The sequence below is a fragment of the Schistocerca serialis genome, chromosome 1, assembly GCF_023864345.2.
Source record: "Schistocerca serialis cubense isolate TAMUIC-IGC-003099 chromosome 1, iqSchSeri2.2, whole genome shotgun sequence".
In the NCBI taxonomy this organism is placed as follows: domain Eukaryota; kingdom Metazoa; phylum Arthropoda; class Insecta; order Orthoptera; family Acrididae; genus Schistocerca; species Schistocerca serialis.
The window spans coordinates 712,982,410-713,008,681 of NC_064638.1; the positions used below are offsets into that span (position 1 = coordinate 712,982,410).

General features: G+C 40.9%; 1 protein-coding gene across 1 annotated transcript; it reads left to right on the forward strand.

Annotated features, from left to right (window-relative positions):
- Positions 1-7,956: 7,956 nt before the first annotated feature.
- Positions 7,957-15,591, forward strand: LOC126426888 (uncharacterized). The gene is made up of 3 exons (XM_050089007.1): positions 7,957-8,041; positions 14,457-15,316; positions 15,580-15,591. Exons 1-3 carry the CDS (start codon positions 7,957-7,959, stop codon positions 15,589-15,591), a joined length of 957 nt encoding a protein of 318 aa, XP_049944964.1.
- The last annotated feature ends 10,681 nt before the right edge of the window (positions 15,592-26,272 follow it).

Sequence of the window (26,272 nt, forward strand, 5' to 3'; positions counted from 1 at the left end):
CCGGGAATCGAACCCGGGAACCCGGGCGTGGGAAGCGAGAACGCTACCACACGACCACGAGATGCGGGCTGTTTGATAAGACCTTACCCTGGTGCACAATTAGGTGAGTAATCGAAAAAAGTATAGGGTAACAGACATAACAAAGGCAAAGAATTTCAGAAAAAAATGATTTTACAGTATTTATTATTTAGAGGATTTATTATCGAAAGATCTGTCTCAGTTCGGAATATGTAGAGAACATAATCTCTTGCACAACTTTTACAGACACAATACAGTGTTGTTTGACAATGAAGAGACTGAAGAGATACAATTACGAGACCTTCTTCGCGGATGAGGAAATTTCGTAAATAATTCTATACAGATACAGGATTGACTCAAAAATTATTTCAATTCCCCACAACGTAGTTTTTTCCGACCAAATGACGTGGTAAACAATGGATGTCATCCAAGAGAAAATAAGTAGTAAAAATGTAATAATAAACATGAAGTCATAAAAAACATAGATCTAATCGTCTGTTCTACAAAATTAAAAAAGATTATTAGGGTGGTGCATAAGTTTGTAGCGTTTTGGTTTCGCTTGTTAGTATTCCAGTTGCTATAGGTTTATTTATCGATTGTCATTCTTTGTGTGTTCACTGTTTTTATTTGAGTTTGCATATTGTTATTTTGTCATTTGAAGATAGTGGGAGGAGTCGTGGACGCTAGAAAATGGAGTACGAAGTCCAGAAATCGAAATATTTCTAACATATTCTTTTGTTTGAGTTCAGTAGAGGGGCAACAGCAGCGGTGGCAGCCGAAATCATTTGCGCCGTGTGTGGGGATAACGCCAATGGACACGTCACGGCAAAAAAAATGGTTTTCTCGATTTAAGAAGGATCGCTGTGACGTAAGTGACTCTCCATGTTCAGGAAGATCTTCAGGGTTTGACGAAGGCCGTTTAAACTCATTAATCCATGATGATCCCCGTCAGTGTACTCGAGAACTGGTAAGTGTGATGAACTGTGACCATTCCGGCACTGTGCGGTTGTTGCATGCAATGCGAAAGGTCCAAAAATCAGGGGTATTGGCTCTCAGCCAAAATCACAAAAATCTGCGTGTAGCCATTCGTGCATCTCCGCTTGCTCAATTGGCTCGTGAAGAACACCGACCATTCCCGTCCTGTATCGTTACTGCTGACGAGAAATTGTGTCTTTATACCAACTTAAGAAAAAGAAGGAATGGTTGAGCCCAAACAAAGTAGCAACTCCCCGTACAAAAACTTACGCGCAATCGTAAAATGTAATGTTATGCATATGGTGAAACAGGGACGCCAGATGTACTACACGCTGCTTCCTCGAGATGTAACCACCACTGCTGGCATTTATTGTCAACAACTGAAACACCCTGCAGACGCAATCCAACAACAACGACCAGGAAGACTGCGTTAAGTGGTGACACTCTACGATAACACCCGTCCATATTCTGCTAGACTTTCGAAAAACGCTGTATAGGAGTTGGGTTGGGAAGCCACAACCGTCGAGCAGCTTCCTTTCCGGGTGAAAATGCGCTTCGAGCATGGATCGACGAGTTCTTCTCCTCAAAAGCACGTGATTTCTACAGTCGCGCAATCGAAAAGGTATCCCAGCATTAGCGGACTGTTGTACATAGTGAAGAAGAATATATTATTAATGACTAAAGTTCAAATGGTTCAAATGGCTCTGAGCATAATGGCACTTAACTTCTGAGGTCATCAGTCCCCTAGACTTAGAACTACTTAAACCTAACTAACCTAAGGACATCACACACATCCATGCTCACGGCAGGATTAGAAGCTACGACCGTGGCGGTCGCGCGGTTCCAGACTGTAGCGCCTAGAACCGCTCGGCCACCATTCCACTGCAGTCTTGCCAATAACGTACCGGCAGCTGACAGCTTTCAAAATGGTTCAAATGGCTCTGAGCACTATGGGACTTAACATCTGAGGTCATCAGTCTCCTAGAACTTAGAACTACTTAAACATAACTGACCTAAGTACATCACACACATCCATGCCCGAGGCAGGATTCGAACCTGCGACCGTAGCAGTCGCGCGGTTCCGGACTGCGCGCCTAGAACCGCTAGACCACCGCGGCCGGCAGCTGACAGCTCTTATGGGACATAACTGCTAAGGTCATCAGTCCCTAAGCTTACGCACTACTTAACCTAAATCATCCTATGGACAAACACACACATCCATGCCCGAGGCAGGATTCGAACATGCGACCGTAGCGGTCGCGGTCGCGCGGTTCCGGACTGTAGCGCCTAGAGCCGCTTGGCCACTCCGGCCGGTGATGACTGAAGTCTCTGTTATGTGTGTCTGTTGTGTTTATTAAAACAAGCACTCCGTCTTCGGGCCACGAGTGGTCTACCGGGACCATCCAATCACCGTGTCATCCTCAGAGGAGGATGCGGGTAGGAGGGGAGTGGGGTCAGCACACCGCTCTCCCGGCCGTTATGATGGTATTCTCGACCGAAGCCGCTACTATTCGGTCGAGTAGCTCCTCAATTGGCATCACGAGGCTGAGTGCACCCCGTAAATGGTAACAGTGCATGGCGGCTGGATGGTCACCCATCCAAGTGCCGGCCACGCCCAACAGCGCATAACTTCGGTGATTTCAGGGGAACCGGTGTAACCACTGTGGCAAGGCCGTTGCCCTGTGCTTATTAAACTTATGGAAAAACGCTACGTACTTATATACCAACCCAATGATTTGTAAATATTCATAGTCGGTCGATCACGATACATTTTCGACTTCAGGTAACCCCATTTCCTTGGCAATCTCTTTCCAAATGTTGTTTTTTTCTGGTACTATTCATATAATGATATAATGCTCATTTTGAAGTGTCATATAAACCTGGACATCCGCTTACACAAACCTTTTCTTTCTCCAACGCCATTTCGGTAAACAAACTTCTGTTTCGCACTTCAAAAGAGTGAATGGTCAACTTCGCCTCGCAGTGCTGCACGGCAAAGTTCCGCTGCCGCGTAGTGCGTTCTGCCTCTTAAGATTTCATATCCCGGGTGATCAAAAAGTCAGTATAAATTTGAAAACTGAATAAACCACGGAATAATGTAGATACTGAGTTACAAATTGACACACATGCTTGGAATGACATGGGGTTTTATTAGAACGAAAAAAATACAAAAGTTCAAAAAATGTCCGACAGATGGCGCTTCATCTGATCAGAATAGCAATAATTAGCATAACAAAATAAGACAAAGCAAAGATTATGTTCTTTACAGGTAATGCTCAATATGCCCACCATCATTCCTCAACAATAGCTGTAGTCGAGGAATAATGTTGTGATAGCACTGTAAAGCATGTCCGGAGTTATGGTGAGGCATTGGCGTCGGATGTTGTCTTTCAGCATCCCTAGAGATGTTGGTCGATCACGATACATTTGCGACTTCAGGTAACCCCAAAGCCAATAATCGCACGGACTCAGGTCTGGGGACCTGGGAGGCCAAGCATGACGAAAGTGGCGCCCAAGACTTTTTGATTACCCGGTATAAAATATTTGGTCGCGTCATGCAGCGCCGCACTGCTGCGGTGCAGTTCTGCTCACTGCGGTCTAACCTTTACTGTAACCCCTTTTCATTCCCTTTCATATGGTCGTAAAAACTTTATCCGCAATTTCTAATGCTAACGAGCGGTCTGAGGCGCTGCAGTCATGGACTGTGCGGCTGATCCCGGCGGAGGTTCGAGTCCTCCCGCGGGCATGGGTGTGTGTGTTTGTCCTTAGAATAATTTAGGTTAAGTAGTGTGTAAGCTTAGGGACTGATGACCTTAGCAGTTAAGTCCCATAAGATTTCACGTTGTAATTTTTTGTTCTCCAGTTTCCGATATCTGTTTTCCCGGCCAGAGTAAGTGTTTTGGAAGAATAGAGACATTCTGGTAATGGTGGAATTGTTAAGTTTCATTTTAGATAGTTTTGAAGCACACTTTTTTTGGAGATATTTTCAGTGAGACGGTATGTTGTTTTGCATTTTTATCTGCCTAACTTCACTAGCTTTTTTTATTGGCAGGTTGACCACTTATAATCACGTTACGACTTCACTTTGTTTTGTTTGTAAGGAGCTTCCACTGTTTCCAATACTTCTTCACAGAGTCACTATGAGAGTCACTATGTAGTTGCTGTTGTTTTTCACGCATTTTCGTCCGGTCTTTGTAGTTCTTCTTTCGACTTGAAACCTTTCGAAGCTTTATATTCTGTTTCGAAAAACCGCGCGGGCTACCGGGATGTGGGACCCGTCAAGGTGTTTCCGAAGGAAGGAAGATTGAGTTTAACGTCTCGTCGCCAGCGAGGCCGTTAGAGACAGAACACAAGCTTGGATTGTGTCGAGAACTGGGAATGAAATCAGCCATGCCCTTTCAAAGGAACGATCCTGGCATTTGCCTGGAGCGATTTAGGGAAATCACGGAAAACCAAAATCTGGATGGCAGGACACAGATTTTAACCATCGATCTCCTGAATGCGAGTCCAGTGTGCTAATCACTGCGCCACTTCGCTCGTCAGGTCTTTCCGAGCTTCTTTCATCCGCATCTTGCTGATTTTCTTGTCCCAGCAGTAATCGAATATTTGTTTGGATTGCCTGTTTTTGTCCGTTCTGTACAGATATCCCAAAAATATCGGTACTTTTCCTCGTGGTCTCGGCAATCCTTTCCACATCCCAGTGTTTTTTTTTTTTTTTTCATAAGTTTCCAGTCAGCTTCAGCCTCAATTGCGGCCATGATTTTTCGTAAGATTCTCCGTTCAAAGACCTCCAACTTCTCTACTTCTCTATCCTGTAGTTCATCGACAAACATTCACTGGCGTACAGGCCTTCTGTCCGCGCTATTGTAGTGTCTTAGTTTGGTGTTCAATGAGATGCACTTTTTTTCTGTAAAAGTTTACAGTCTATCCACATGGTCTCTCCATTTTTGAAATCAGATCGCCTATCGCCGCTTAGCCCAGTTTTTTACCAGGTCGCGCCGAGGTACTTACCCTTGCAATCCGGCCTATTTCTATTGCAAGAAATCTCTATTCATATTTGTCATTCATGATGAATTTGGTCTTTCCTATCGAGATTCTCAACCCGATTCTGGCGATGATTCTTTCTACGAGGTTAATCTGGATGGTCGCGTCTTCAGCGCTTTCCAACACTATCGCTTTCATTATTATTATTGTTATTATTATTATTCTTTTTATTATTGTCTCATGAAATTAACTATGTAGTGAGCTTTGTTGATTAGTTGGATCTTCAAGCTTGATACAACTGCACATGCATTCAAGTTTGCGGTTGGTGCACAAAGGTATAAGCAGCAATAAAACGGGTTTCTTACGGTGAATAAAATGCACAGCAGTTGTTATTACAAAGTTCCTTCATTTGAAATTATGGAGTAGATTTTAACATCGTTGTATGGTTGCTCGAAAATATTCACCAGTTGCTTGTGAATTTCTTTATTATTCCTTGTCATGACGCATTTCGGGATTATCCCATCACCTGGTGACCTAATAAGTGAACAAAATTTCTTTTTATGCATCATAATTTTACAAGAGTCTTACAATAGTGATTACAGAAAAACAACAGTGAAGAATAATAAAATGTGAACCTCTGATACATGCCACACAGTGCATACGAAGAACACGACTTTAACATACCAGTCGTGTATCATCAATTGTAGCTTAAACTTCATCAAATAAAAATTAATGCCAACAAGGAACTTGACAGGCATAAAGCTAGAATTGTAGTGTGAAGGTGAATTGTCTGCGCTGCAGAATAAGACGTGGCGCCCGCTAAAGGGCTTTGAAGGACAGCTAAATGTGTATCGAGGGCTACGACTTTGCGTGGCTTACGTGGAAGATACTGGTCAAGCAAACAAGTTAGCATACACGTATACAAAAACCTGAAATATCGCAATAGTCTATAATCACTGGCAATTTTTACAAGGAATTTACTGAGTAACATTACAGAATAAAACTGTCTTTATGTAACACAAATAGTCGTAAAAATGAAAGTACTGGAAATTCTTTATTAAAACGCCTACACATCAGGCGGTGACTTGTTTGCTTAACTTACCAATATGTATATTAAGATAAGACGAAAGTACATATTAAGTTCATTTGTAAAATGTCATCGATTGGTTTCTTTACGGAGAGGAGTACATTGCTTATGTCGGGCTGCTGTGATTGGTTTATTATTTCATTAAGATATCTCAGATGTAGTAACAAGGGACTGAATAAAGGATTTTCAGTCCAGTTTAGATTCCTTCATTTGGATAAAAGCATGTTCACTACCCCGGTTTCAGAACAGTGGTTCAGTTTTCAGGTGCTACTTAATTGTGTACGACAAAACCGTGCAAGGCACGTGGAAAAACTAACAAATTTATTGAGTAGTATGAAAAACGTGGGGTCGGCTGCTAAGACTCGAGGTAAATAGGGCGACGCAGGCGCTCAGGGTCATGCTGGGTGTACTCCACATGCTGCTTCCTAAGACCCCCACGTTTTTCGTGCCTCACTCGCAGAGGCTCTTTCATTCTAATCAGTAAATCTGTTAATTTTTGTACATGGCTTGTACGGTTTTGTAGTTCGTAATTAAGTAACACCTGAAACCCGGGTAGCGAACACACCTTTATCCAAATGCAGGACTTTTCTAATTACAGCTACAGCGAATTTTATTCACCATGAGCAATCCAAGTGACATTAGTTGATGTCCTACTAACAAGGAGACTACATGTCAGTCAGGTTTTGTATTTTTGTGTTTATTCAGAACTCAAAATCAATTTCCCACAGCAGTTCCAGGCAACACACAAAAATTCTCGAGAAAATCGATTTTGAAGTTTTCTGAGCATCGCTAATCTCCTAAATCAAGTTCTTTTTTACCCATTAGCCGTATGACTCTGTGGTAGAACGCACACCTGCCACGTGGTGTAATGGACCCCTCAAAGACTGAATGTGTAATAAAATGAACTTCAGTCCTCCAAAAGCTAATTGTTCAGAGGGAGGACACATCACAATGGTCACAGCGCTAGCACATTAAAAACCATGGGTAATCAGAATTTTTATAATAAATTCAATATGTAAAGCTGTATTGCGGACTATTTCTTTTTGTATAAACAGGACATAGCACAATGATTTAGTCCTCGACCCAACGCGGCGAACTCGCCGCACTGCTGCACCAGTAAGTGCAAGATGTCAGGCTAGCAGTCTAATCTGATATTTTTATCTTTAAGCAGGAACTGTGGTCCTCTTTTGACGTGAACAAAGACTTTCATTTCTTCCAATATCATTAAGGTGTAGCCTTTACGTGCCGTGTATAAGATTTCTGAATATGGCCTATTTTTTGTTTGTCGGTGTTCATATGATTTCCGACGGCACTCTTGTTCTGATCATATGTGAACTCTCTAAATCGAACCTCAAAGTTTCTGCCTGTTTGCCCAATATAAACATCTCCGTAGTTTATTTTATAAACACCCCAGTCGGTGAATTTATTTCGTTTCCCACGGATTCTGTGCCGTAGTCTTCCTCCCAAGGTTCTTTCGGTGCGAAAGCGGACATTCATTTAAGCTATTTTAAAACTACGCGCCATTCCCTCCACCTGTGCTCCGCTGTACGCCATTGGTACATAATTTTTACCGCAAGCACACTGTTTACAGTCATCAGTTTCCTTTTTTTAACTCTCAACTTGATAACATATTCTTCATATCACACTTTTTATACCCGTTGGCTCTGATCTCTTGCATGATTATATTAAGTACTTTCTCGATTTCTTCATTTTCAAGTGGAAGATTAAGGATACGGTAGATCTATCATCTGAAACAGGCCTATTTACGTATATTTGAATGGCTAGAGTCGGCATTTATAATCGAATCTGTGTTCTTCGGTCTTCTGAACACTCCATATAAACGTTTGTCAGAGAAGATAGGTTCAATAGGTGTTAACATTTATTTGAAGGGAATGGCGCATAGTTTTAAAGAAGCTAAAGTGAACTTCGGCTTTCCCACCAAAGGATCGTGGGGAGGAAGACTACGCCACAGAATCGGTGAGAAACGTAATAAATTCATGGACTGGTTTTTTTTTATGTTTTGGAAACAGGCAGGAACTTTGGCGTTCGATTTAGAGAGTTCGTGTGTGATCCGAATAAGAGTTCCCTCGGAAATCACCTCAACACCGACAAATATAAAATACGCCATATGCAGGATCATTCAGAAATTGTATACATGGCACGTAAAGGCTGTTAGCTAGTTAGTCCAATTCTTTACATTTGTAGACTATTTTTGGTGAAATGACTGCATGCGCAAATTAGAGACATTAATCTGAATTTTGCTGTAACAAGACAAATTGCATTTAACGCCACCCAACTGCCACATATTGTTATTTAAAGTAGGCTCCATCACTAAGCAGGACTAGTCATTGCCCATGCGAATTTGTGAACTGAAAAAATACTACGTATCGAGATTTTGAAAGTGATATGGCTTCATTTTTTTCTATAAATATATTATTGTAATTCTTGTAGAAACGTCACTTTCCCTCATATGTGCTGCATATTCGACACATTCTGATGATGGTTGTTGTCGATATACGTTGAGGAGTATATTTAAATAATAATAATAATAATAATGAAAAACATAAATAGCTATCAGACTAGCAATTATGTTGACCAGTGACAATGATCACAGACTCGCCAATTAGTTTATGTTATTTATAGACAAAGCAGATTGTTATCTACAGCTGTGAGAACACAATTACAGTTATTATCAAAAAGTTACTTTTAAAAAACTTCATTATATAATTCAGTTTCAACAGTAAACATCAATCAAACTAATAAGTTTTTCACAGGCAAAATCTGTCTCGCGTGGTAAAAGACCCACACCAAAAGTTTAAATTTTGGTAGCGTTCATTAATACTGCCTTTCAAAATACAGCTAACTAAACCCATCAAATTGCTAAGAGCTATACTACAATGTGATCGGATGAATGCAAAACCCATTGCTAAAGACAAGATGCCACTACAATTATGAACAGTTGTAAATACCAGTATTGTGAGTTGCCCCGAGAAAGAGAATTATTTAAAGTCAAGAATTGAAAAAATTCTTTCCATGGAGACACGGTAAGCTGTATCAATGAAAGTTAAATAACATTCAAAGTAAGCATAACACATAGCACATGACATGGGTCACTGTGTTTTTCTAAAAGGACCGTAAACCGGGTATACTTTGACCGCCATGGTTACTTAGAGCACTCATACAGCAAAAGGTTTACAGCTCTCTGCTGGCTTCCTGTTGAGTGTTTAGTATATACAATTTGATGGTGAAGTTCCATCAATATACACTAGATGACGCCATATAGTGGCAATTTTATTGCACAACCTATTGCGACTTATAATTGTATACGAAAAAGTGTGTTAAAATGTGGTTGTGTAAAATCTACCGATATCATTTTACTGCAAGTAGTTTTCAACTATATCATGTATGTTACTCGATTAATTCACAAATCAGACTACTGATTAATTTTTTTCACATGTAAATATCTGCCAGTGTATTGCGGTTTCTGAAGACCTGTGTATGATTTCTGTTTCAGGGTTACTTTGACCACTGATCATTATTACACCAGATACACAATTTATTAAACAGTGTTGATGCCAACAATAGTGCGGAACAATGAATACAATCATTAACCATCGGTACATAGACGAAGGCTCATTTTTAATTTTTAATGTGCACACGACCAAGAAAAACATATGTCAGTGATATATATAGACAAATTCCAAGTTATTGTGATTTAGGCGGTGATCCAGGTATAATATATAATGTCAAATATCTCCAAAAACAAGTAATGAAGTTTGTTTGGCCACTAATTCCAGATACTGACTAGCTAAATGAAGAACAGATAACCTTAGTTCTTAATGCACCGGATATTTTGAAATGAAGATTGAGGTTTAAGGTGGCTGAAACTGAATTTATTATGCTCAACTAAATTTGGAGCTATGTGTGTGGTACTCCATCCTTATTACACTTACAAGTTTGATGATGGAACACTCTGTTGAATTTACGTATCATACGAAGTTTTTTTTTCTTATGAGGGTTAATAAAGCACTTAAGAAAATTTTAGATCAATCCTATTTATTACTGCGTAGTCAAAGTGACCACAAATGGAATGGTAGTAAACACTTTGGGTGGAAATATAAGCCAGTCAATGCATCCCCAAAGCCATGCAAACTTTGACCACCTACAATTTTTTATGTTATTCCCCCTGCGTTTTAGAAAATGTATTGTTCTAATTGGTATGTAATGCTTTCATACAAACCCCTACGTTCACTACCATAAGTTTCACAGATAATCACATTTAAACCTGAAAATCGGTCAAACTAGACCCGGTTTACGGTATACGAAAATTAGACGTGACAAGCGAACGGCTACGAACTACTATTAAGCACTAGCAACGTTCACGGGACTGTCAGAACCGCAGAATATCCATTTCGGTGGTGTAGGCAGCATTCCCACCTTTCAGGATACAGAGATCGGGGCAGTTGCTCGAACCACTTTCACATTATTTTCTCGACTGTTCTACTCTTGAACAGCATGTTGTGGAAAATGAACACATGGCATCTTCCACGCAAGCTCTGATGTCTTTTATTCTATTACAATGCTCATGTCTCTCTATGTAAGTGGGACTCAACAAAATATTTTCGTGTTCACACTGATATCCGTGAAACCTCTCCCCTACTTCGCAATAATATAAAACGAGCTACCCTTTCTTGAACTTTTACGAAAATCCTATCTAGTAAGGATCCCATACCAGTGCTCTGTAATATCTATATGTTTAATATGTACTGCAATATTTTTACATATTAGGTTGTTGTTGTTGTTGTTGTTGTTGTGGTCTTTAGTCCTGAGACTGGTTTGATGCAGCTCTCCATGCTACTCTATCCTGTGCAAGCTTCTTCATCTCCCAGTACCCACTGCAACCTACATCCTTCTGAATCTGCTTAGTGTATTGATCTCTTGGTCTCCCTCTACGATTTTTACCCTCCACGCTGCCCTCCAATGCTAAATTTGTGATCCCTTGATGCCTCAAAACATGTCCTACCAACCGATCCCTTCTTCTAGTCAAGTTGTGCCACAAACTTCTCTTCTCCCCAATCCTATTCAATACCTCCTCATTAGTTACGTGATCTAACCACCTTATCTTCAGCATTCTTCTGTAGCACCACATTTCGAAAGCTTCTATTCTCTTCTTGTCCAAACTGGTTATCGTCCATGTTTCACTTCCATACATGGCTACACTCCATACAAATACTTTCAGAAACGACTTCCTGACACTTAAATCTATACTCGATGTTAACAAATTTCTCTTCTTCAGAAACGATTTCTTTGCCATTGCCAGTCTACATTTTATATCCTCTCTACTTCGACCATCATCAGTTATTTTGCTCCCTAAATAGCAAAACTCCTTTACTACTTTAAGTGTCTCATTTCCTAATCTAATCCCCTCAGCATCACCCGATTTAATTTGATTACATTCCATTATCCTCGTTTTGCTTTTGTTGATGTTCGTCTTATATCCTCCTTTCAAGACACTGTCCATTCCGTTCAACTGCTCTTCCAAGTCCTTTGCTGTCTCTGACAGAATTACAATGTCATCGGCGAACCTCAAGGTTTTTACTTCTTCTCCATGAATTTTAATACCTACTCCGAATTTTTCTTTTGTTTCCTTTACTGCTTGCTCAATCTGTATAGATTGAATAACATCGGGGGAGGCTACAACCCTGTCTCACTCCTTTCCCAACCACTGCTTCCCTTTCATGCCCCTCGACTCTTATAACTGCCATCTGGTTTCTGTACAAATTGTAAATAGCCTTTCCCTCCCTGTATTTTACCCCTGCCACCTTCAGAATTTGAAAGAGAGTATTCCAGTTAACATTGTCAAAAGCTTTCTCTAAGTCTACAAATGCTAGAAACGTAGGTTTGCCTTTTCTTAATCTTTCTTCTAAGATAAGTCGTAAGGTTAGTATTGCCTAACGTGTTCCAACATTTCTACGGAATCCAAACTGATCTTCTCTGAGGTCCGCTTCTACCAGTTTTTCCATTCGTCTGTAAAGAATTCGCGTTAGTATTTTGCAGCTGTGACTTATTAAACTGATAGTTCGGTAATTTTCACATCTGTCAACACCTGCTTTCTTTGGGATTGGAATTATTATATTCTTCTTGAAGTCTGTGGGTATTTCGCCTGTCTCATACATCTTGCTCACCAGATGGTAGAGTTTTGTCATGACTGGCTCTCCCAAGGCCATCAGTAGTTCTAATGGAATGTTGTCTACTCCCGGGGCCTTGTTTCGACTCAGGTCTTTCAGTGCTCTGTCAAACTCTTCACGCAGTATCTTATCTTCCATTTCATCTTCATCTACATCCTCTTCCATTTCCATAATATTGTCCTCAAGTACATTGCCCTTGTATAAACCCTCTATATACTCCTTCCACCTTTCTGCCTTCCCTTCTTTGCTTAGAACTGGGTTGCCATCTGAGCTCTTGATATTCATACAAGTGGTTCTCTTCTCTCCAAAGGTCTCTTTAATTTTCCTGTAGGCAGTATCTATCTTACCCCTAGTGAGACAAGCCTCTACATCCTTACATTTGTCGTCTAGCCATCTCTGCTTAGCCATTTTGCACTTCCTGTCGATCTCATTTTTGAGACGTTTATATTCCTTTTTGCCTGCTTCATTTAAGGTATGTTGAAATAAATAATGGGCGCTAAACACTGGCAGGTCACCTATTGCGGTGGTCATATGCGCAAGGCTAGAAAAGGTTCAGATAACCTGTTAGTTAGACTGCGTGCCTGAAATCCTCTGGTTTCATAGTAGGGAACTGAACCTTGACCCTCTCTGAATTCTGACTGGACGGTTCCTTTGAGAGATTGCGTCACATGGAGGATGGGGGAGAGGGGGAGAGAGGCGCAGATCTGCAGCATAGAGCTCCAAGAGAACCACTGCAATAAATATTTATGGAAGTAAAACTGGTCAAGATTAACTTTTATGGCGTTGGAGGGCGTATAGAATGTCACTGCTCTGGCCACAAGATTGTTGCAGGGAATCAGTTTAGTGCAGAGGAGTTGAGTGGGCACTGGCTGCAGCGCACTCATTCCACTGCAAATGGCTCTGAGCAATATGGGACTTAACTTCTGAGGTCATCAGTCTCCTAGAACTCAGAACTACTTAAACCTAACTAACCTAGGGACATCACACACGTCCATGCTCAAGGCAGAATTCGAAGCTGCGACCGTGGCGGTCGCGCGTTTCCAGACTGTAGCGCCAAGAACCGCTCGGCCACCATTCCACTGCAGTCTTGCCAATAACGTACCTGCAGCTGACAGCCGGCGATGCCGTTACGGCCAACAATAAAAAACACTGTACGTGATAAGGCATAGAATTGTTTATAATAAACAAACTTTGGACTGTGATGCCACAAATTCATGCAGGGACATTGGGAGTCGTCTTGGGTTACAGGGACCATGAGTCCCATTAATCTACTGTCAGGCCCCTTGACCTTGAACTTGGGAGTAGGTGGGAGGGTGCAAGGGTGAGACAGGAGGTGACTGATTTAATGGAGATCTGATATCCATGCTGGATGTGCCACCAACTGCAGTCATCTGGGGTGGTCGTGAATGTGTGGAAAGGGGAAGGGGAGAGCCAACCATGCAGGCTGTCCCAGAATGCAAATGTGATTATAGTTTGTGGTTTTCATTGTATTACACATCATAGTAATTACTGTTTGCTCACCCTGCATAAACTGAAATTATTTTATCTTCAGGATCCCCATCGAAGTAGTGCATTCGAGTTGCAGTGTACACCTTGACACCTTACTGAAATAGTGTGCAACTTCTGTCACACATGAAGCACGTATCCTAGCCTGAGACTCGAGTGTGCACACCTGTCGTTAATGGTCATGGCGCTTTCAGTTGTGATCAGAGTACGCTACTTAGATGGACTAAAACGTTCTACTTGCTGCCTGACTCCTTACCCTACGACGTCACTGACGAATAGCCCTGAAATTTTGTAGAATATTTCTCCGAGAGGGTATCAGTATCTCTTATCTAGTGCTAGTCAATTTACTTTTGAAATAATTCTGTAATACTGTCTTGTAAATAGTGAAAAAGTGACAATTCTTGCTTTGCACATCAGCAAAGCCTTGATTTCTCCGTTACTTGAACCTGATATGAATTTTCTTCCCTGAAATAAAATTACAGTGTCGGAGGAATAGCATTTTTTAAGCACGCTATTTCTCTGACGGTTTGCAGTTTCGTTATATCCTACTAAATCCTCTAAAGAGCACCTGGAGTGAAGAGTTATTGTTTTTTATTAATATTATTTCGTCCAAATCTAACAGTTCTGAAGTATTGCTTCAGAAGTCGTGTGGTACACCTTTTAAGCTCTGTAAAGTGTGCAACCCTTGTATTTTTCAGCCTGGGACGACGTCTTACGCCGCAATGTGAAGATCCTGCGATTCGGCGGGGTGTGGCGGCCAGTTTCCCGAAGTGGTTGGCGACCTTACGTGTTCCCGCTGTACTTCGCCTCAGTCTGTGGCAGCCTGCTCACCATCATAGGGCTGGACATCGTCAGGATCTGGTTGCTGTGGGGGGACATGACAGAGATCACCTACGCCGTCGTGACTGCAGTATGCTGCTTCAACGGAGTCTACAAGATGGTCCACTGTTTCAAACACGGCGACACATACAGCCGGCTGGTGAGCGACCTGAACGACCTCGTAGCACTACAGCGGCCGTACTGCGAGAGGGATGACACTCTCATGGCAGTCTTCCAGGAGGTATGCCGGAAGACCAAGCGGCTCACGATTGGCTGCCTGACGTACATGAGCGTCCTGGGGCAGATGTGGTGCGTGCTGCCGCTCGTCTCGCCCGTACCACCAGACAGCAGGGAGGACCCGATGCCACTGGTCAGTCTCCCCGGCCTCCACAAGGAAAACTGTGGCTGGTATTCATTCATTTACCTGCTGGAGTGCCACACCGTTTTCTACTGGAACTTCTCCAGCTTCGGCATGGATATGTTCTTCGCCTCGATCATGAGCCACGTAACGGGGCAGCTCAATATCCTCAACATGCGGCTGACACAGCTGAGACAGGAGGAGTCAGCAGAAGACCAGGTTCATCCGTCCACGTGCACTGGATTCAATCTCAACAGATTCAGTCGAAATCAAGAGCAGAACGTCAATGATTCTACCAGAATGTACATCGAATTGTGCGAGTGTGTGAAACACCATCAAGCAATAATAAGGCAAGTTTACCGGTTTAATTTTATGTATTACGTAAGTTTTCCTTAGCACGCAGCTTAACTCTAATATGTCACTAAGTGAGCCCGAAGCTTAACAGTCTTAATAAGCCTTACAATATGAAAATTTGTGGTGATTTCGTGCATTCAGTAGCTGAAGAGTTCCAAATGCAGAGTACCGCTACAAATATTAGAAAACAAAGATTTTTAGAAGCCTTCCATAGACTCCAAAATGTTAATTGTCAATACGCACTATATTTTTATAGGATACTAAATGAATTTAATTTAATCTCTTTACAGCTCCTTATGTGAGCAAAGGTCTCCCTCCAACTTTCTTGTCTCCTCACAAAAACAGTGTTTTTTTTGTGAAAAATATGTAAAAATCTGCCAAACGGTTGCATAGGTTTTCTATATACCTTGACCAGGTTTCGTCACCTCTAAGAGTGACTTCATCAGAAGGTAAGGATCATCTTTCTGATGTCTTTGTACTTTGAGACAGCCTTCGATACATGGGTGGATAAAAAACATACACCTTTGAACACGGCTGACGTTTGCAGGTGACGAAACCTGGTGAAGGTATATAGAAAACCTATGCAACCGTTTGGCAAATTTTTACATATTTTTCAAATTTGTGTATGCGGTTGCTGCAAACGTCTGCCATGTTCAAAGTTGTAAAAACAGTGTTGCCACTGTGACTCCGTTACAGTGCTCCTCTGTTAGTATTATACATTGTAATATTGCGACATGAATTTGCTATGCTGAAATCGGGTGCTAATAGTAGAATAAAAGCGGGTTAAAAGCTGTGAGCTGTCTGGGGAGAAGTTAACCGTGCATTACTGCGCAACTGTTTCACCAGGTAACTAGTCTAGGTTTACCACATTACCAATCAGACTAACATTGATTATAATCTTTTACAGTCATACAACAACCGGTAATATATCTATATATAAAAAGGAGAATTTAAATAAAAAGAAAGAAATCAGTTTATATTTGGAAATTTATTTTAAGATTGTTCATTGAAATTTCAGCATATTATACGTGAGTTATAACTGAGCTGGTGCCTTGTTTAAGGATTGTAAAAATGTGAGATTTTAATCTTACGGAACACATCAAATATTGAGCCAAGATTGAGAGACTGCCTACAACACTGCATTCACAAAACAAGACCCAAAGAACGTTGAAACATAAGCAAGAAGAAATTAACCACAACCAACAGATTCAGTTTTCACTCAAAGAAATTACGTTCGTAACACAATCCTGTCCGTCATGTAATTACCACACACTGGTATACTAAATTCATATTAACTCTTTGTGAAATCTTCCAAAAAAGAATAGCTGAAGGCTACTTTGATGATTACACCACATGCTCCACGTGGTCAACTTGGTTTACAGAAAGCGTATAACTCCACAGTAATTTTGATAATTAAAATAAATTCGATCGAAAGGCAATTGACAAAAGAAAAACCTTGAACTGGTTACTAACGTCTTACTATTAACCTGATGGGTCAAACAGTTATATAAGCACGTGGTACTGGTCTCGCAAAGTACACTCCACGTGGGTTGAACATAAAGAAAAGCATAAAGAAAAGTTGCTATATTGTAAAATATTGTCAAGACGAGACGTTATAATCACACAAGCATTCACATTTAAGATTGATGAACTTAGTTAGAGTTACTGATCAACACGTGGTTCCACTTTACTCACAAAGTAATGACAAAGCAACTACCCCAAAATAATCTGAACTTCACACGAGAATTACACTACGCTGCAATTTAAGATAACCTTAGATATTTTAGAGCTAAACCCGAAATAAAGATGATTAAATTTTCAGTTAGGCTGAACTTAACAAATCCATTGTCCTATGGACTTAGCAGACACGCGCTTAGCCGGAGATCTTACCACTTCAGACGCTCGCCACCGCCAGACTGCCACCGCGCTACTACCGAGCGTGCTTCCTGAGGGTGGCTCACAAAGACAAAACGGAAGGGGCCAGAGGGGCAGCTTACTATACCAACATGACAACGGACGGACAGAACCATACTAAGGATAGAAACCTCTCTGCTTTAAGAAAGCGTAGCTACCTGTTCCGACGTTGGTCCTACTGTTCTCTAGCAGACAGCCTTGTCTGCTACCCTCAAGCATGCAACTACAAACACATTTGATCATTCATCCTCTCACACAGAAGAGAAGGAGGATGACAGTATCTTATCATATACAGTATATAACAGAAAGCGGATGTAGGTTCCGTATGAGACTGTGTGACATGAATTACATATAAACTGTGTTTTAAAGTGTAGTAGTGTGACAGATCGTTCTTGTTTACGTGTAAAGGTAACACGTTCCACTACTCAGTCTCCTCCCAGATAGTCAGAAACGCCACAGTAAATTTAGAAGAGGAATTTATTCCATAAATGACAACAGATTTAAGAAATCAAACATGAAAGGAATCCAACAGAGACCTTTCATAACCCCAACGCTCCGGGAAAAGACAGTGCAGGGAATTTTCTGGCCATGCTAGGACATTCCCAAGCAGGCTTCTCACACCCTACTTAAACCAAAATTGTAAAAAAAAAGGCAAAAGGTCACCAGCTACTTGCTAAAACACAATAATTTCAACAAATCTTTAAAATCTACTAATTTCAAACAAAAAAAAAAAAACACTATCTGTGACACCTATTTAAAAGATAGTGTAGACCTAATTCGGTCAGCAAGTAAAAACAATGGTTCCTGTGTCATTAATATGAAAACAATTTCTGGTTGTTACCCTTATGGAGTTCACCAGTATTTGCTCATTGCAAGAGCCAACTGATCACAGGAAAATTTATGACTGTTTATTAACAAGTAAAATTTATGAAAATAGCAAAGATGCCACAGCAATTAAAAAAAGAACATCAAATAACATCGGTATTATAAAGCAGAACATTACAATGCACAATCCGCAAAAGCAAAAAAAAATGATAAGAGAAAAAACATGTTTTACAAAGTGGTTATCGCAAAAAAATTCTGTATCGTATAAAACTAGTAATTTGTAGAATTAAAATAACTATGTGGCACAATTTAATCACTCTCCTATATTTCAATTAGCTAGCAAACAATGAGCACTGTGTCATTATACTGAAACTTCAATAATTATGTGATTGTTACCCTTAAGGGGTTCCTCACAATAAATATGCCCCATGCAAAGGCTAATCGATCACAGTCCAATGAGAATGAATAGCAATCTGACTGTTAAACTATGCAATGCCACATGAATGAATTTACGAAACAAAATAACACAAATCTAATACATCACACAAGAACAAACATTGATCAATAAAACAGTACACTAGTCAACATCTAAAAAAAAAAAAACACCAATAAATAAAACACCTTCAAAATACAAGAGTCAAAGTCTAAAATGAACAATAAATAGAACACCTGCAAAATACGAGAGTCAAAGTCTAAAAAAAATTAATAAATAGAACACCTGCAAAATACAAGAGTCAGTCTAGTAAACACCAATAAATCGAATCCCTGCAAAACACACGAGTCAAAGTTTCTGTGACAGAAACACACGTATATGCATTGAACTAAGAACCGTATAATCACTGTTCACTGATACACTCACTAGTTCCACTGTTCCGAGGCACAATATAAGGGGAGGGGGAGGGGGTTCGTCGCCGCAGCTGTCAGTAGGGATTTTTGTCCATCTGTTGCGTGCAATCCCGCCGTCTCTGCCCTCTCATGAAGTTTCTCTTGGTGGTCTGTGTCACGTACATCTCGATTTGGTTCCATGTTTGTGTTGTCAAATTCGTGCGGTATCCTCGATTGACACGCCAGGTTGATATTCCTGGGCAAGGATGACACTTAATGGCTCTTCTTTTGTGCCACCCTTAGCGACCAGAGAACATCGAACCATGATTTACTGTCGCTTGACAGTGGGCATCCGTCAGGAGATGTTGATAGGCGTCGTTGAAGTCTGCCAGTTTCTCTGGACAGTATGTGTCAAAAGGCTCCACGCTCTTTGTGTTGTTACATTCTTGAGTTATCCTCAATTGACTCGCCGGTTTGATATTCCTGGGCAAGGATGACACTTAATGGCTCTTCTTTTGTGCCACCCTTAGCGACCAGAGAACATCGACCCATGATTTACTGTCGCTTGACAGTAGGCATCCGTCAGGAAATGTCGATAGGCGTCGTTGACGTCTGCAAGTTTCTCTTGACAGTACCTGTCAAAAGGCTCCACGCCCTTGTGTTGTTTCTCCGCGGCCGTCTCGTCACGGTCGCGTGCGTGTGGTGCGTTGCCAGCAGATGGATTTCCGCGCGGTGGACCGCTCGCCCATCTCAGGTCATCGCCTCGAGGAAGGGTCGCACGGAGCGGCCGCCCATTAGCTCCAGGTGCAAGGGAAAGTGTTTGCCGCGTACCCTTCTTTTGTTGTCGGCCGCGCTCCCGAAGTGGCCTGGCTGACAGCGTGTCCTGCTGGGAAACCCGCCAGTTTACAACTAGTCCGGCTGCTCCCGCTGTCTCTTCAGAGTTTTGCCGGTTCGCTTTCACGTTCTCAACTGCATTCACAGAAAATTTTCATCATCCTTATGTGATTACACAATGTCGTACATAATACCACTTAGTATTGTCTTTCACAATTTTTAAGAACAAAGTGAGATTTAATTTTTTATTTATTTTTTTTAAATAATTAGATGAATCGACAATATAAAATAAAATTTAAATGACTTGACAATGTAAAAAAAATAAAAGTGAAATGACTTTACAATGTAAAAAAAATAAAAAAATAAATGAACTGACAATATAATATTTAAATCCACATCACTAATGTGGTTCACTTACGTTTTAATAAATCCAATGCTACTTATTAAATCACTAAAATGAATAGGATTATGCCTTGTGCAAGTATGGGTCAGGACAGCATAGGGTTCACATGTTATTTACACACACATACATGCACACCTGTTGTCTATTCTACAAACTAACTACCCATAAACATGCATTACTCAATATTCTACTTCTATCCACTACTAGTTAAGCCAATAAGCTACTTCAATGCTATTTCAACACCGTGTATATACCACTACAACATTGTTCTAATTCGTCCTCTTCTTGACGCTCGCGGCATACGTCTTGTCACATGATAAATATGGAGAAACTTTCCTTAAACATACACAGTAAAAAGAACAATGGTCATTTACACTCCAAAACATTTATACCAGTTCGTACACCTGAAAAGAGACTCGCAATTATACATTTATCATACTCATATATTCACACATAAAACAGTAAGAAAATTTCATCTAAAATTACGTTATCACAAGAATTAATCACACAGATGGCTCTGAGAACGATAAAAATGTCTGCACTATACAGGTTATACTACATTTTCTTACTCATTTTGCTGCGATTTCGTTCCTTCTTTAAGTTACCTCTCGCTTCCAAATCAGTCATTTCGCCTGTGGTGGTTATTCTGGATTCATTTCTCATGATTGGCAAAATTGTGGTCTCCTCTATTCTGTAAAACAGTTTCATCTTAACATGTTGAACTCACAAGAGACACAAAAGATCCGAATCCTCCTGTAGTTTAAATGACAAATGTTTTGCTTCATCCTTATTACCTTAAACCAAGCTTTCCTTCGGTCCCATAATCAAAATTATTTACTCTTCCTCTACATTCAAGTGGGAAATTTCCTCAGTACAAATCATATAGGCTGCAGTGCATCCCGCACCAGCAAAAACAGTAAGCTGTAATGCTCACAGCATCAGCAAAACACATAAACGTCGCTTTTCTGGGACAAGTATTAACGCAGAATAAGTTTTCCAGGCTTTGGCTCAACATCAATCATGACTACAGAAAGGATCCATATTTCTGTACCATTCTCCATTTGCTGAAAAACTGCTCGTATTGACTGCCACAACAATATTTCAGGGCGACGTAAATTACACAAACCACAATTCTTCTTTCACCTTGAAGGGAATCAATCTACTTACGAAATCCACAGACAGCACTTTCCGTACTCAGCTATAAAGAACAAAAAAGACATATATCATCAATATTAACATATCATCGCATATTGGGAAGCCAATGGTTAAACAATCGTATTATCGCGTCCTGTTTTCAAGATTCCAGATTTACTCATTCCTTTCTCAGAGTTCTCCTGTCTTAAAATATTCATACAGCACGCATACTATAGTAAGAGATCCTCATTTATACTGACAGATATAGAATAGTAATAGATAGATAGTAGCACTGGAAGCAGAAAATCGGAAACAAGGCTACTAACAGCTGGGGACCTGGGTTTGCCAGACCCATAATACCCACAGATCGGATATTCCCCTGAGTCTTGCATTAATTCAACACAGATCTTGCTTCTCTCAGGAGCGGCTCTTTTCAATTTACACACACACAAAAAAAACCAGCATTTCACTTGTTCACAAGGAAACCTTTTATGTTCACGTTTGAATCAAACTAAATCCTAATTGCACAAGGAAGAAAAAAAAAATGAAAAACATCTTTCAATCAATCACATAGAAACATCTTTATCATTATTTTTACCAACATATTATTCAAAATGCATACGTCACAAATTTATACTAATCAATTCTTTCTCCTCACCGTCCTCTCTACTTCTCACTGTCCTTTCTACTCATTTGCCATGTCGCTCATTTGTTCTGATTGGGCGCCTTCTGCGCTGATCATTTGTCATTGCCGGTTTTGTTCATTTCCATTTGCTGGATTATGTCTAGGATTGGCCGGCCGAATTTCAACATCATGAGGTGCTCCCCCTACAGTCCTATTCCCACCGTATTCATCGTAGTATCGATTCTGGTTGCCGTACCTGTAGCGTTCACGATCTTGTCCACGTCCTCGATCATTTCCGTTGTTCCACCTGTGTTCGCGACTGTTACCCCAGTTTCTATACGGCCGGTCCCGATTATTGTTCCGTTCGCGTCGCGACGACCAGTCACGCCGTTGATTAGTAATACGGCCACGACTGCGGTCGCGCTGCTGTGCCCCGTAATAACTTTGTGCCTGATTAGGCGGGCATTCTGCTGTATTATATTCCAACTCTTGGAGAAGTGTTTTAAACGTTTCCACGTCCTCTTTGCATCGTCCCGCAAGAATGACGTGCCGCAAGTGCATCGGCAATTTGGTGATGCATATCCTAATTAGTTCCGCAGGCCCGTATGGATCGTATAAAAATTGATTTGCCTGCAGCATGTGGTCGAATAGGCGTGCAGGGCTGCCGAAACCAGACTGGTTCAAATTTGGCAGCATAATTATGCCATGTTTGACCCTATCTTGTGCCGCTTCCGACCAATAGGCGGAGAGAAAGGCTTGTCGAAACTCCCGAGTGGAGTTGCAGTGACGCGCTGCCGACCTCATGCGAATCGCCGGTTCGCCTTCCAAATAGCCACACATATATTCTATCTTATGTGAACCTGCCCAGTCGGGAGGAAGACAGAACTCAAATTGCTCGAGCCATGCTCGTGGATGTATTCCTTTTTGCGAATTTCGGAATATCTCAAACTTTCTTACCGTAAGGAAATGTTTGAAATCAAATCCCCGCATTTCCTCCTGTCGAGGCCCTTGAATGTTTCTATTTTTCTCATGTCTGCCCCTCAAATTACATTCTTCCCTGTCGTCAAAATCTCCCTCGTGGCCGGAGTCCCTCTCTGCACTGTTCGTACGGCTATTTTTAGTGCTATTGGCGAGTTCGGAATCACACGCCATGCGGTTTTCCAGATGCGCCACGCGTTCTTGTAATTCGCCTGTTACAGCCTTGTGTTGCCTGTTCACTTCGAATTGTCCCTTCTGAAATCTCAGAAGCGAACGCACTTCTTCGGTCTCTGCGGCCGCTACCGGTGTAGTATTGTTCTCGCTTTCCGTCAGCTTCATCGTGCCTACAATGTCCGCTAATGCCGCAATCTTATCATCTATTTGTCTCTTGTCCTCCGCCCCAGTCTGCTTCAATTGTTCTACTTGCTGTTCCAACGCGTGGATCGCTAAACTGTTGTCCGCTATTGTGTTGCTAACGGACGTGGGACAATGCGTTTCTGCCTCTTGGACCCTCGAGAGTACCTGCTGATGTTTCCTTTGGCATTCTTCTCTCAGCTCTTGGAAATTCCTAAGTAGCCGTTTTTCGCTTTCTTTAGATTCGGCATCGCGACTCCGCTTGCTCTGTTCTAAGGCTTGCAGACGATCATCGATTTGTTCAAATGTACGGCCTAATTCTTTCATAATATCACTTTTTATTTCACTCGCCAGATTGTTTATTCTTTGTGAGATATCATCGGACACTCTCTGCATCGACTTGTCGACTTTATTGTCTGCTGGATTAGTTTTTCGTCTATTTGTTCGCCTAGCTCGCGGATCGATTTTTCGGATGATTCTTTTTGTTCTCGGAACGATTTTTCTGATTTCTGTGCGTTTTCTTTATTTTGTTGCAATAAGGCTTTCATGAGTTCTGCCAAATCATTTTGGTTAGTAGGAGGCAAATTAATTTGTGGCTCTGATGTGAGCCCGTTCGTGCTGTTCTGCATTTCGTCTGAAGTATTTCCCATTGCATTTTCGGAACCGCCCGACGCGTTAACATTCGAAATCAAATTATCCCCTTGGTCGATGTTGCTTAAGTTGTCGGACCGCTTACTTTTAGTTTGGTTACGTGTCTGCATTAGTTCAATTTATACCCAGTACGCAACACACTAATCACAGTAAATGTATCCCCCAAAAATTTCAACAGTTACACGAAAGGTACCCAACCTAGTACTCACTTTTTCACACGCAAAACAAATTTTTATCTTTGATCGAAACAGTGGAATTTACAAGCGAGAAAAAAAACCACACACACATATAAAACACACAAATATAGAAAACAAAACAACAAGACAAACAACACAACGCCGCTCAACAACGCAGTGAATCTTTAGAAAGTCTCCTCAGAAACAACTCAGAAGTTGTTTGAGCGCTGTAGGGAAAAAAATTAAGATTATACAACGCTTGCAATCTAACGTCTCAGAGATTCCAGAGTCTAGCGGAATCACAGAACAGGGTCGCCATGTGTAATATTGCTACATGAATTTGCTATGCTGAAATCGGGTGCTAATAGTAGAATAAAAGCGGGTTAAAAGCTGTGAGCTGTCTGGGGAGAAGTTAACCGTGCATTACTGCGCAACTGTTTCACCAGGTAACTAGTCTAGGTTTACCACATTACCAATCAGACTAACATTGATTATAATCTTTTACAGTCATACAACAACCGGTAATATATCTATATATAAAAAGGAGAATTTAAATAAAAAGAAAGAAATCAGTTTATATTTGGAAATTTATTTTAAGATTGTTCATTGAAATTTCAGCATATTATACGTGAGTTATAACTGAGTTGGTGCCTTGTTTAAGGATTGTAAAAATGTGAGATTTTAATCTTACGGAACACATCAAATATTGAGCCAAGATTGGGAGACTGCCTACAACACTGCATTCACAAAACAACACCCAAAGAACGTTGAAACATAAGCAAGAAGAAATTAACCACAACCAACAGATTCAGTTTTCACCCAAAGAAATTACGTTCGTAACACAATCCTGTCCGTCATGTAATTACCACACACTGGTATACTAAATTCATATTAACTCTTTGTGAAATCTTCCAAAAAAGAATAGCTGAAGGCTACTTTGATGATTACACCACATGCTCCACGTGGTCAACTTGGTTTACAGAAAGCGTATAACTCCACAGTAATTTTGATAATTAAAATAAATTCGATTGAAAAGCAATTGACAAAAGAAAAACCTTGAACTGGTTACTAACGTCTTACTATTAACCTGATGGGTCAAACAGTTATATAAGCACGTGGTACTGGTCTCGCAAAGTACACTCCACGTGGGTTGAACATAAAGAAAAGCATAAAGAAAAGTTGCTGTATTGTAAAATATTGTCAAGACGAGACGTTATAATCACACAAGCATTCACATTTAAGATTGATGAACTTAGTTAGAGTTACTGATCAACACGTGGTTCCACTTTACTCACAAAGTAATGACAAAGCAACTACCCCAAAATAATCTGAACTTCACACGAGAATTACACTACGCTGCAATTTAAGATAACCTTAGATATTTTAGAGCTAAACCCGAAATAAAGATGATTAAATTTTCAGTTAGGCTGAACTTAACAAATCCATTGTCCTATGGACTTAGCAGACACACGCTTAGCCGGAGATCTTACCACTTCAGACGCTCGCCACCGCCAGACTGCCACCGCGCTACTGCCGAGCGTGCTTCCTGAGGGTGGCTCACAAAGACAAAACGGAAGGGGCCAGAGGGGCAGCTTCCTATACCAACATGACAACGGACGGACAGAACCATACTAAGGATAGAAACCTCTTTGCTTTAAGAAAGCGTAGCTACCTGTTCCTACGTTGGTCCTACTGTTCTCTAGCAGACAGCCTTGTCTGCTACCCTCAAGCATGCAACTACAAACACATTTGATCATTCATCCTCTCACACAGAAGAGAAGGGGGATGACAGTATCTTATCATATACAGTATATAACAGAAAGCGGATGTAGGTTCCGTATGAGACTGTGTGACATGAATTACATATAAACTGTGTTTTAAAGTGTAGTAGTGTGACAGATCGTTCTTGTTTACGTGTAAAGGTAACACGTTCCACTACTCAGTCTCCTCCCAGATAGTCAGAAACGCCACAGTAAATTTAGAAGAGGAATTTATTCCATAAATGACAACAGATTTAAGAAATCAAACATGAAAGGAATCCAACAGAGACCTTTCAACATTGATAAATATCGAAACAACATGACAACAGATCTTTGATCTACGCTGTGCAATAGAATCAAAGGATCACTTTTTCGACACTCTGTAACTGTCTCCCACTGCGAGGCATAAGTTTGAAATTTTGGTCAAAAGTGCCTGCAACCGTCTCCTATAACGCTGAAAAAGCGTGGCGCCCCGAGACGTCACCCTCGAACTCGACAACGCTT